The following is a 13,057-nucleotide window of genomic DNA, read 5'->3' as shown; positions in this document are numbered from 1 at the left end:
GTTAGCATCAAAATTATTCTCTTCCACTGAACATAAAAAAATAAAATTAAAAAAAAATATTAAAAATCAGCTATTAAAATATGTATTTTGAGTCTGTGAAGGCCACAGTAGGTTGCACTGAGACAGCCCAGGACACATGGTATATTCCCTTTATTAACAGCTGCTGGATGGTGGCTGGACAGTGCACTGCTGTAATGGACTGTGTGCTTCAAACTTTGCCAGACAAGTTTTAAACAGAACAGAGAAATTCAACATTTTATCATTCAAACTCAGCAACCTAAAGAGGGTGGTCTGTCTGATTGCTTGCCTGTACAACCTGGTGAAACCAATCTTTGGTATGGGTGACCAAATTCACACTCACATTGCTTGATTTGCCACTTTGCACTTGTAAAAAGTGAGCCACTGCCAGATAACTTCTCTTTTGATGAATTTGCTTGGAAAAAACCATCTCATTTCAAATATGTTTCTTTTTTTATTCTGTGGTGCGTGGCTAATGCGTATCTTAGTCTAACTGGAGTGTGATTCATCACTGAGACATCCCTTGGCCGAGTGTAAATACGAAAGAAAAAGGTTATCTTCTCTCTTCTTTTGTTGCTACGACTGCAGTTCATCATCTGGAGCGGAACTGTGAGCAGGAGGTTCAGCCAGGGAGACGGAGAGAGGAATGACAATGATGTGAAAGGGACTGAAAGCAGATTGGCAATCCCGTTCTGTCTGAGCACACAAAGAATGATGCTGGTCCCAGACAGGCCCTTGAGCAGAGGCATTTATCTGTCTGATTTGGGGGTTGAAACGGTAGAGGGTAAAAAGGAGATGGATTCTCATCTCCCAGAGACGTAAAACAAAGCTTTGAAACATCCAGCCTGTAAATAAAAGAGAAAGGAACCCATCTAGTAATGCACCATGACTGACTTAGCAACTGCAGGGCATTTCTCTAGCTCTTCTCCCAGATCTAAATGATACCATTTCTTTGTCTTTCTCCTTTGAATCCTCATCTCTGAAACACAGCTACTATTTTTGTATCCCTCTCCTGTTTTTCTCTCCTGTGAAAAGCTGTGATTAACTTGTTTACCCACGAAACCATCTTTGTCTTGGAGCACAATGATATTCACAATTTACAGAGCCCTCAAATAGGATTATTCTGTCTGTTCTCCTGTAACACTTGGCATCATACCCAGTATTTAAAGAGACTCAGCATTTATGATAGACAGCCTTGTACTTTCTTTTCTGTCTCTACCTCATGCTCCAAAAATGTTTTCCTAAATCTGGTGAAATGTTTGGTGAACACACACATGGCTCCATTGGCTCCAAGAAGATATGATACCAATCAGGAGATGCCCTTCAGATTGATGTCTTGTTGGTACAGGATTTCCTGCAAGATCCATGAAAAATGGCCCTTTTTATCATCTTAGCCTTGTTGCATTAAATATAATTGGTATCAGTCGGTGAAAATGTAGATACTTATTCAAAAAGTTATTAAATATTAAGAATACCCTAAACTGAACATATGCAGACAATGCGGGGAGAAGGTTCACAGGAGAGTGAAATTTAAAGTGCAGTACATTTATTGTGTCAGTTTAGAAAGAATTTGATCTCTACACAGCATCTGTCATCCCACAGGGATTCTATTTGCTGGCCATTTTTTAGTTTTTGTAGGAGACTCGACAGTCTTGCCTTCTAGGAAACCTGAGCTTTCACATTACACGGGCCCTTTCCAAAGGGCTGAATCCAATCATGCAGGGCAGCTTTTCATCTGTCTTTATAAACTTCACCGTGAGGCCAAGGAGCTGTTTTCTTTGTTTCAAACACACTGAGTGCATTTCTTGGAAATGCTGCAGCCTAATAGAAATGAGGAGAGTCACCAAACAACCTGAGGTTTTTACTCACACACTTAGGTTGCCAATGAAGCTGAGGTTCAGGCTATTAATAGCTGATAAAAATCATTGAGTGTGCCTTTCCTTCACAGAATTGTTGGGTAGTCACTCTGTCGAGGCTGGAACAAGGTGCCCATGGAAGGGGTTGAGTCACCATCCCTGGAGGGGTTTAACAGATGTGTGGATGTGGCATTTGGGGACGTGGGTTAGTGGTGGCTTTGGCAGTGCAGAGGGAACAGTTGAACTCGGTGCTCTGAAAGGTCTTTTCCAACCTACATGAGTCTATGATTCTGTATTGGATACAAACTGAGGGAAAGAAAAGGCTAAAAGCTAAATCTAAATGGAATATAACTAATAATTTAAATAATACATGACCTGTTGAACATGAAGAAGAAAGAGGAGGGCTATGCTAAAATTCTATTATTCATTTAATAGCGTTTAAGAAAGTTAATTCCAGAATTCTTCTTAATTCATTAGGAAAAAGTAACTTCTCATTTTCAGTTTTATCTAAAATCCATTAAAATCACAGGGAATGTCTCTGCTGAGGACAGTAGCCTTTGGACAGATTGTGTTGCTCTGACAAGCAACACAGTTTGTGTTTTCTTAACTTCTGCGGCAAAATAACTGAAAATAGCAATGTGCAGCCATCAGCTGGACAGCTCTGAGTCTGTACAGCACCAATATGGAGCTCAAAGGAGGATTTACAGCAGTGATTTCCTTTTTATTCAGGGTTAATAACTTGAAGTATTTTAATGAGTCATTAACCAGATCAAAACCTAGCACCAACATGTTTAAAATGTTCAAAACAACATAAATTTTCAAAGAGGAAATATTTTCAATTTTTGCACCTATATGCAATTGCAGAAGGTTTTTAATTATTTCATCGTTATTTCACCCGCAGGATCCGAAGCTGCGCGAGCTGCTGGATGCTGGGAACGCGGGAGGTCGGCTGGAAAATCGGATGATAACTGTTGTGTATGGGCCAGACCTGGTCAATATATCCTACTTGAACCTGGTGGCGTTCCAAGATGATATAGCAAAGGTAACACACCTGATAGATACAACTTATTTAATTTGTTTTTTCTCTCTTGATTCTGCCTCGCTTCTTCTCACACTTGGATTTCTCAGCTTCTCTGGGCTGAGCTCCTTCAGGATACTCCCTCACGAGGAGTTCCGCTTATCTCAGTTCTCTGGGTCAGGAAGAAAACTCCAAAGCCTGCTAGGATCTTGTTTCTCATGTTTATTAGGATGTTATCTAAAAAGATAACTTGGCAGACTTTTCCAGACTTTTGCTCAAGTTCAATTCATCTTGCTCTTTTGGCTCACTTTGGTGGTGCAGGCACAAAATGGCCCCAAACGGTGCAGCCTTTTTATCTTTATATTTATCCAATTAACAATAGACATATATTATTTTTCTTAATGACCTGTCTCACCTGTGTGCTGCACTGCAGCATTTTCTATCCAATCACTCACTATTACCCAAAAATCTCTAGAAGAAGAAGAAGGAAGAAGGAAAAGAAACAACACTCTAAATCCTCCATTTTGTCTTCAGCTTTCTAAACTAGTTTAAACTCTTAACTTTTTCACCCAGTGACTGAAGAAAACTCTCTAATCTACACAATTAAACTTTTAGCTTTCCTATTTAACTTTAACAGTTATTTTTATGTATCACCATGAAAACATGCCCATCAATTTCATGTTATATGAAATTCAGTGTTCTCCTGGATCTCAGAGCTAGGTATCAGAGACAAGGGCACACATTCTGTGTCTCAGACTCCAACAATAGATGAAGATCTGTCATATCAAATTCAGGTTTTGGAAGTAGTGTTTTGAGATATGGATAAATGAGCTAAAAGTGGGAATTGCTATGAAATGAATCACAGTTCTGTTCTAGAGCTTCTCCCAAGAAGAAATGTGCAATCTTTTTTTTGTTTTGGGTTTGTTGTTTTTTTTTTTCAAGGAGTTCATTCAGCAAAATTTATACCCGTGGCTTGTAAGTGTGCTCATGTTCAGAACATGTTCATAAAGCCCAAATAATCACAGTGAAAATACTGCTACACACAAATTTTAACTCAGGAATGAGATGTTACACTGTGGCTCCCCAAGCACACATCAACATTTCAGTAGTAGCATCACATTTTGCCCTCTGAGAGCCCTTGATAAGCCTTATGGTCAACATCATTGCCTTAGAAAAGTATTCTTCCCATGCATGTCCATCAGTTTCCTCTGTCCAACCCACAGAATAAAACTACACTGATATTAGTACATTTGGGTTTGGGTTTTTTCCTTCTTCCAAATTCTCTACAGTTCAGTTCTATTTAATGAAGTGGGAGCTTTTACTTTATCTATTTCAAACAGACATCCCAAAGCTTCTCCTCTTTCCACTTCCACTCATATGGGTACGCTCTGATCCCAGCCTGCAGACATCCGTGCACAGAACACTTTCCACAGAGTGTTTTTACATCCTGGAGTTCACTAGATTGTGCTAAAATGAGGTTCTCTGCAGCCTGCTGTGATTTAACAACAGCAAGCAGTTATTTTGTCACCTCACAGGCAACAGGGCTTGTTAGACCAGGTGCAAAAAGGTCATAGGATGAAAGCCTTCAGCAAGGAGGGAACATTTTTGCTTGCCAGATTCCTATTCCTGCTAATCTTCTTTAACCAATTGGCAAAAACACGATTTCCAATTTTTCTTTGACGTAGAAGAATGGTAACAGAAAGAGTATGTGGTGGTCCATGAACAGCTGAGAGGGAAGTGCTGTTCTCAGACTTGAAAATGCAGAGCTCTACAGGGTGAGAAATCTTAACACTGCAGAAATGAAAGCAATTGAAATAACTCTTCAGGAAAGAAAAGGAGCTATGTTTATGGTGGAAAATGAAAAGGTATGCTAAAGCTTTGCCAGCAGAAATTGCTGTCCCTTATCAAGGAGCAAAGGAAATCACCCAAATCAGAAGCTCACGTCCTTCTTTTTCACCTGCTTGTCTAGCCAGCAGTCAGTGAGCCACAATCTATTTGCTAAAACAGCACAGAAATGGATATTTTAGGGCTATTTTCTGTTTGATAATGGAAGCTTAAAGTACAGTTGATAAAATCATGTTTTGTAAAAGCTTGGTTACTCTAAATCTTGAGTAACTCCTACTATCTGAGTAACTAAGAATCTGAGTCTTCCTTTTTATTCATAAATGCAATAGAGCAAATAAATTAATATTTGATCAGTTGGGCACTATGGGCTGGGGATGCAATTTTTAAGGTATTGCAGATTAACTGTGTGTGCTTTGAGGTCATGTTAAATATCCTGATTGTTTGAATCAAAACAGTTTTGATCAGTGTTGAATGCATCTAAAAAGTCCTCCCTTTTTAACCTGTTTACCAACTTTATGTGAACCAGAACCAAGATTTGGTCTTTATTGTCTCTGAGCCCCACGCAGTGACTCAGAGAAGTTGTAATAAATAAGCACATCAGGCACAAATCATCTCTTCAGGGAGCTCTGGGGAGGAATGTCAGTACGAGACATTTTCACCACCACACTTGCACATTTTGACCCTTCTGATGTTCCAGAGAAATCAAGTGCCAACAGAAATCTCTCCCATTCATTCCTTTTCAGTGCATGAATATTTTTTTGTTAACCTTTCATTTGTCATACCTTGTTTTTCAAGTTGAGTGGCAAGTGTTGATCAGACCTCCCTTAAGGAGAAAGTCAAAGTAAACTGCAGTGGTCTTAATGAGGCTTTTAAAATTAATCCCTTATAAATTTTCTCCCTTTGCAGAGGGCTGCCTTTTCTGCTACAATCTCTGCTTGTCACATCCACTGGCCAAGTTATGGGAGAATTAGGAAAATGCAAGTCTCAGGTTATTCAGCTTGCCTCAGGTGCACTAGATAAAAATGTCAGTGTGCTGACGTTGTTCATTCCTCCAGGAGAAAGTAACTGATGTTTAAAGCACATCAGTGATGAGCTGAAGGGCACCTGGTTTGTTAAAAGAATGCAGCTTGAAATTCATTAGGGCTGGTCTAAAGGGCAGGCAGGAAGGTGTGTCCTGGTGGGGAAGGGAAGCAGCATTCAGAGAGTGCTCCCTTATTCTCGTTTGAGAATGCCTGTCTGGGGTAGGATTTATTTGTGGGCATCCACAGATTGCTGCAGAAGCAGTAGAGGTTTATTCTCAAACCCTGATCTGAGCAAATGCTCCTTTTCTGTGTCTCCATTCCCAACATGAAAAACTCCAACCCATCAACCTCTGCTCCACAGCAGTTCACTCCTCCCAAATCCAGCAGACTCCAAAGTGAACATCTCATTTTTCCCATCTCTTTCCTCTCGCTCTCCTTGGTGCCTCTCATCTCAGCTCTCTCCTTTCTGCACTGCCAATCCTGGCCATGCAGGCCCCTGTCCAGAGCCCAAGGAAATCTGTTTTTCCTCGGTTTGATGAGCTTTGGGTAAAATGCATCGCTAAGCGCTGATGAATTCCTCCATAAGTAAAATGATGTCATCAAGTATGATTCACAAGTCATGCTGTACTATTCTTTCCAGCACACATCTTTATTTTTCTAGCTTCCCCAGTGTATGTAAGAGCTCGATCAGTAGAGCAAAATGCTAAAGCAAGCCACATAAATTCACATCTATTTGATAGATTGTTTATTTAAATAAAATTCTGAAAGTGTAGAGTTTCAGCGGCTTTCTTAACCTCCCACCAAAAAGAAATGTGTGAGGAACTTTGCCTTCACACATAGCTCAGGGCTGATATGAAGGAAGTGTTTTCAAGGCTCTGTGCTGCCTTTTCTTATGAAAAAGGTCTCATCTCTTCTGTTGCACTGAATGTCTTATTGTATCCTGATGCATGCAGTGGAAGAGAGATTACTTCACTGAGCAGCACATTTCCTAACAAGCTGCTGCTCATGTGCTATCTGCCAAAGCACTGAACAGCTGAATTATTCGTCAGCAGGGTTCACAGGAGTGATAAAAGCACTGGCATGACAGGACAGAGCCAGGAGGGGATCGAGTTCAGGAAGCTCTTATCATGATGGATGTGACTTGCTTGAAGACCAGAAATCTGGGTCTTTTCTCTCCCAGAAGGGGTCGGTGCTGGGCTTGTTGGCACTGTTGCAGCCCTCTTTCAAAAAGCCCAGATTTATATTTTCCTGTTGTATCACATCTGTGCAGAGGCTGCAGCGCCCGTGGCCGTTTGGAGGCTGCTGTAACCTTCCCACAGCTGGCTGTTTTCTCTCCACCCAGAACAGCTTCCCATCCCTTGGAGTGCCCTCCCCGAGCGCTGCCCGCTGGGGTCGCTGCTGCAGAATTGGGAGTGTGGGCTCTGCTCTCTGCCATGCAGCAAGCCCAAGGAAATGGAACCATTTGGTAGCTGAAGCTGCAAGGCACACCTTGACTCACAGCTTGGTCAGAGCCCAGCAGAGTCAGTTCCAAGCATCTCTTTATTTTCTAAACTCTGTCCTTGCTGTTTATCCCCCTCCTGCCAAGGGTTCAGATCAGCGGCTGGAAAGATGATGTGACCCTTGGCAGATTCGCTCATCTTGGCTTTTTGGCTGTGGCTCTGGGGTGCCTGGACTCTAAAATGGGAGAGACAATGAGCAAGTGTTCCTTGTGACCTGGTTAGAAATGGCTCAGCCTGCAGGTAGCCCTCAGAATGTTTGGCAGGAATGATGGGATTGCTTTGGAGAGCCAGGAAGAGCCAGCAGAGGAACAAAATGGAACAAATGGCAAGACTGCTTATATAAATAATGTGTGTGACAGGCACATAATAAGTGAGTTCCCCTTACATTCCTGTCAACAAGCATTCGGACAAAGAAAAGGAAGAGCTGGGGGTGTGGGATACTCTTGAAGCGCCCTACTTCTGTTTTATACAAAATATTTCAGCTTTAAGCCCAGCAGAAGCAGCAAGATGAAAACAGTCTATCAAGATCTGTTAAAAGGCAGTATATTTTCAATTTCCAAATAATATTTTGTGTTGCTGTTAATCTCTGTGACCGCTAGTGTCACAGGGAGAAGTTTGAGCAGCTATTATTAGTGCCTAAACAAAGCAGTGTTTACAAGATGAGCCTATTTTAAGCCTGGAAAAATGAGTTGCCAAGAAGAAAAACAGATGCTGCACTTAATATGCTCTCTATTCCAAGAGTCACAGCAAAGCAGTTGTGTTGTTAAAGAACCCCATTCCTCCTCCTCTGCTTTCTCACACCCCTGGTTTTTTCAAACTGGACCTAAGAAGGAAAAACAATTAAAGAAGAAAAATGGCAGTGGTCACGAGAAGGTTGAGGGGAGGACTATCTGAGCAGCACTGATTTGCCTCCAGAACAAGTGTGTGTCCAAGGGAAGAAGGTTTCCAGAAGCAGCAGCCACAGGAGAGGAGGAGAGGAGGAGGGGTGTTATCTCTGTTGCTTAGGGGTGAGGTGATAAATGGGATGGGTGCAGGATCCGAGAGGAGGATATCAAAGCCACCGGCCATACAGGCAGCCTTTTCTGCTCCTCCTCAGGAGCAGCAGTGTGAGACCACTTTCAGGAACAAGGTCTGATAACATCAGGGAAAAACCTCAACATATAAAAAACATAGAAAGAAAACCCCAAATTCTCAAATAAATCACCTGGTTGTGTGGAAAAATGAGGCTTTTTTAGGTAAAACAGGCTCTAAGCTCCAAAGTGATGTAGGAACATTTGTTTCATTGAATGTCAATGACACTTCCCATCCCTATCCATTTTTGTCAGAATTTTTTTTTTCTTTTTTTTTTCTGAATATTTTCTTTTTTTTTTTCTTTTTTTTTTTTTTTTTTCTTTTTTTTTAAAATATATATATATATTTATTTTTTTTTTCCCTCAGGAAAAGGCCAGGGAGAAGGGAATACTTCCCAGAGTGTGGCAGTGGGAATTTTAGATTTGGACTGTTATGAAAGGAAACATAACTTCAGTTTGCAACAAAAGTCCAAAAGCTTTCTCAAATAAAGCAAACAAAAAAATCACATTGTTTGCAAAGGCATTGCTTGTTTTATTCCCCTTCTTTTAATGGGGTGAAATGAAGCCAATCCAAAACCACAGTTATAATTAAAAAGGTTTGCAACTAAAGATTGTGAATAAGCACCAAGTTAGAAAGGAAAAACTCACTGAAGCTGTCAATGAAAAGCTGTGGGAGAGACCTGCAAAGGACGAGAGCAGGAAAAGCTCTGAGAGTCAAAACTTCAGTTTATGATCATGGATCAGTCGTGCTGGGAACCTGGGAAAGCTCAGGGGTGCAAGGGAAGGACTTGAGCAATGTGGAGCATCCTGGTCTAGGGGAAGGTGTCCCTGCCCACGGCAGGGGGCTGGATCTGGATCCTCTTGGACATCCCTTCTAACCCAAACCATTCCATGATTCCGTGGCATTTCTTCCCATCACTGGGAAGAGGGAAAAAAATTAATTTGTTACAGTCTTTATATTTTTTTGTAGCATGAGAAAATCAGGTCTCACAGGTGAGAAGCTGTAATGGGAAAAATCAAGTTCTGGCTTTAATTAGACCCTTTTTTTGAAAGCATAATTTTCAAAAATATTTTGCAATGTGTCAGTAAACAGCTAAACTGAGCCTCATGTATTCACTTCTTCTCTTCATAGGAATGGTCAGATGAAGTGTTCAGCTTGGCAACAAATTTGTTGGCACAGAACATGTCAAGGGATGCGTTTCTGGAAAAAGCGTAAGTGGCCCTCGCATGTCACCCTGTGGGTGTTGCTCTTCCCTCTGCGTCATTTTCCTCCATGCTTCTTACTCACCTTGTCATCTATTGTTTCTGCTCTGGTGACTTGTCACTTCTGTAAACACAGGTCCTTGTTCGTATGGTTCTAAAAAGCCTGTTATCTAGAAGTCATCTAAACAAAAATCCTTTTTAGGGTTCTCCTTGCAAACTGTTAAATCATTGAAGAAAAAATCAGAGTTGAATGTTCCCTGCCCCTTGTACAGTTGCAGCTTCAGCTGTAGGCTAAGGTCTCCATTTAAAAAGAAAGAATATTCTGGACTGACTTGTTTCTGGTTTGTTTTCCTTTTCGTCTTTTATTGATTAAATTAAAGAGAAATGTCAGAAGTCTCTTTTCCTCAGTCCAAGCTCTCTGGTTTCCATGTGATCCAGAGGGAATTCATTCCTCTCGATTGCTTGGCAGAGTGGGCAGATTCTGAGTTGCTTTCCACAAAGTAGAAAAGCTGTTTGAAAGAAAAGAATGTTTGGGGTGAAATACACAACTTAAAGGGAAGAGAGCTAAACCTGACATTAGCAATTCTTAACTGATGAGAGGCAGTTTTGTGTAAATCACAGCTTTGAGAACAGCGTGGCAAAGCCTGCCAGAAAGTGCTGGTGTTGAGCTGGGATACTCACTGGCCTTTTGGGCTTCTAAAAGAGGGGATGCACCTTCCCCAGCCTGTGAGTTAGCTGCTTAAAATCAGCTAAGTGTCTCCCAAAAATACCTTTTCCTGCTCACAGGCAGGGGCTCAGTCCAGCCAAATTCTAAACTTACATTCCTAAGATTTTCTGCCCTCCAAAATTAACCTCCCCTTTTCCTGGACTTTCTGAGGCTGGGAATGGCTATTTTCACTAGCTGCACCCAGAGTCAGAATGTTGCAGAGTGCTTAACTTTTGACCCACAGGATCATAGGTGCCTGTTCTGGGAAGGAGGGACGTGCATCTGTGGGTGTGTGTTTCCTCTGTGGTGTTTGTTGTGGTGCAGCTGGAGTCCACAGAAATTCTTGAGGCAGCTCTGGAGGGAGGATGTTGCAGAAACTGCAGCTTTGTGTTTGATAATGGTGTGTTGGGACAGCAGGGGTGTGTTAGGCAAACCAAATCCCAAATGGATGGGAGCATTTAACTTTTCCTGTTGGCCCTGTGTGTTGGCAGTGGGGAATGTGCTCACCTGAGCTGGTGACTTCCTTCAGCTCCGTAGGCTGGAGATGAGTTTTGAGAATGATTTGGTTCTACAATTTCCTTGCCCCTGAAATCCCCAGGTGCCCAGTGGGCTCTGCTGACAGGTCTGTAGTGGGGAGGATTGGGGCTGTACCTAATGGGTCTTTTCCTACCCAAATCAGAGGAGAAATGTGTCATCACACAGTACAGCAGAGCTCCTTGTCTGGAGCTATTCTTTGGCAGTTTTTCAAGCCATATTAATTAAAGATGAAGTCACTGGACAACTGCGTAGATTCAGTGGCAGGCAAGCATGGCATTCCTGTGTCTTTTTTCCACTAATTAATAAATCACTTGGAAACCGTAAGGTTTCCCAGCTCCTCTGCACAGATGCCAAACCAGTCACTTAAGAAATCTATGACTTTGAAGATTAAATTATTTCCCCATTATAATTAGTGTACTAAGCAAAGGGTTGGTTGGAATCCTATCAGAACCCTTTTGTTGAAAGAGAAAACCAAACTGCATTAGGGCAGAATGAAAGTTTTTTTCTTTATGACATTCAGTTCTTTGGAGCATTGGAAGTGCAATAATAAACAGCTTGAGAAGCTTCTTCCCATCTTCTGTTATTTCTCACTTCCTTGATTATAGAGGAAAAACACTCAATGTGACCAAAATATAGTCAAAACTTTCAAAAAATAGAAGGAAAAGTAAAAGAAACTTCACTTTTTTTAAAATAACTGCTGTGATTTTTTGTTTGTTTTAATCTCCCTCAGTGCTGGGAGTTGTACTTGGTGACACAGTAGCACGAAAGGCTTCAGTTTCCAGAACATGAATGTGGGGAGTCAAGGATTTGTGGAAATGTTCCTATCCCAGTTATCCTAGTTTTAGCATGTACTTTGTTTTTGAAGTGGTTGCTAATGGCATTTTCTGTTGGGAAGAAAAGGAAAGTTTATTAGAACCATGCAGTTTCTTCTTTCGGCAAACCAGCGGGTAAAGTGAAAAAAGCTGAGTTTTTTAACAACAACAACAAAAAAGTCCTCTTAAGTGTTGCCACATTTTTCACCAGATGATGTTACTGGAAAACTCATTTACAGTTACCTCAGGACAGACAGGAGAAGGTTTTTAGTCAATAATGATATCCCATGTTTTCATACTGGGAGAAAGAACTGAGTGGAACTTGCCACATGATCAGAGCATTAGCCCAGAGCTAGAAGGCTGGTGGAGAGGTTCTTAAAATGCTGTAGAAATAAAGCAGGATGCTTTTCTCTCCACAGCTACACCAAACTCAAGCTGCAGGTGACTCCAGAGGGACGCATTCCTCTGAAGAAGTAAGTGCTGTTCTCCTTCCTTACCACGTGCTCTCTGCTGACTTTGGGGTGTGAATATGTGTTTGGGATGAGCATGAGACCCTTGTGCCTAGAAGAATAATTTTACCCTCTGTTTATAACAGAGTGGCCAGTGATACTTGGGATGTCTCAGTTCAAATGCCCTTCGGGCACAGACATTCTGCCTTTCTGCCCTGGTTCTTTCCACTTGTAAAAATTGAAAAATAAATAAAAAAGCATAGTTTTTTTAATCTCAGGGACATGTGAAAATAAACTGATTCAAATTTTATGTCACTGGGGGAATGAAGAGTCCAGTGATAGCTGAAATAAATACCGCTGTGATAGGGGCTGGTGTGGGGTAGAGTTAAAACTGAGCATCGTTAAACTCCCCTCTGTTACCAAGCAGACAAAATAGAAATAAATAGCTAAAGATGTAATAGGCTGTTAAGAGATACTCAGTCTTTGAACCACAGGGGCCATCAAGGCATGTCTTTAAGCCAAATCCCTCTGTTTTGTCCTCATTTTGCAGCATATACCGCTTGTTCTCCTCCGACAGAAAACGGGTAGAGACCGCGTTAGAAGCCTGTAACCTTCCCTCTTCCAGGGTAAGCATCTGCAGTTATTCAGATCAGCATTGCTTGGATTTGGTGCTGTTTCCTTTCTTCTCAGTTTGTTCATGGCTGAGCCTGATTTGTTGCTGGATGGTTCCTCAGCAGCTGTGTGGCTTTCCCACACAGAAGCTCCTGATACCCATCTGAGTACCTTTGATTAGAAGTTGTTTAGGATCAGGAGCACCTGGAAGAAGCCTAAAAGGATTCAAGGGGCAGAGTTTGTGTGACCTGTCCTGGAAGAATCCTGTGAGGGCATTTTAAGAATGGGTGATTGTTGCACAGTTTCCAAGGCATGGTTTCAGAGCAGTGTTAGCCTGAGGTGTGATCTATAGCTGGAGACAAGTGACAAGCTAAACCCACCCTAGCTTATCCAAAAGGTGCACAAAGGAA

The 13,057-nt window shown here is 41.6% G+C and overlaps 1 protein-coding gene across 7 annotated transcripts in view; it reads left to right on the top strand.

Annotated features, from left to right (window-relative positions):
* PLCB1 (phospholipase C beta 1) overlaps window positions 1-13,057 on the top strand; it is a 378,787-nt gene that overhangs the window by 238,662 nt on the left and 127,068 nt on the right. For all 7 annotated transcript variants that reach the window (XM_086873629.1, XM_086873646.1, XM_086873622.1 and 4 more), the window contains 4 exons: window positions 2,776-2,916; window positions 9,461-9,540; window positions 12,006-12,059; window positions 12,586-12,661. In XM_086873629.1, the coding sequence (XP_086729755.1) occupies window positions 2,836-2,916; window positions 9,461-9,540; window positions 12,006-12,059; window positions 12,586-12,661 (291 nt within the window). In that variant the 5' untranslated portion in view covers window positions 2,776-2,835. The remainder of the gene's footprint in view (window positions 1-2,775; window positions 2,917-9,460; window positions 9,541-12,005; window positions 12,060-12,585; window positions 12,662-13,057) is intronic.

Source organism: Cyanistes caeruleus, chromosome 2, assembly GCF_971803275.1.
Source record: "Cyanistes caeruleus chromosome 2, bCyaCae1.hap1.1, whole genome shotgun sequence".
Lineage (NCBI taxonomy): Eukaryota > Metazoa > Chordata > Aves > Passeriformes > Paridae > Cyanistes > Cyanistes caeruleus.
The sequence above is the reverse complement of the archived record's forward strand: the minus strand, read 5'-3'. Positions and strand labels throughout refer to the sequence as shown.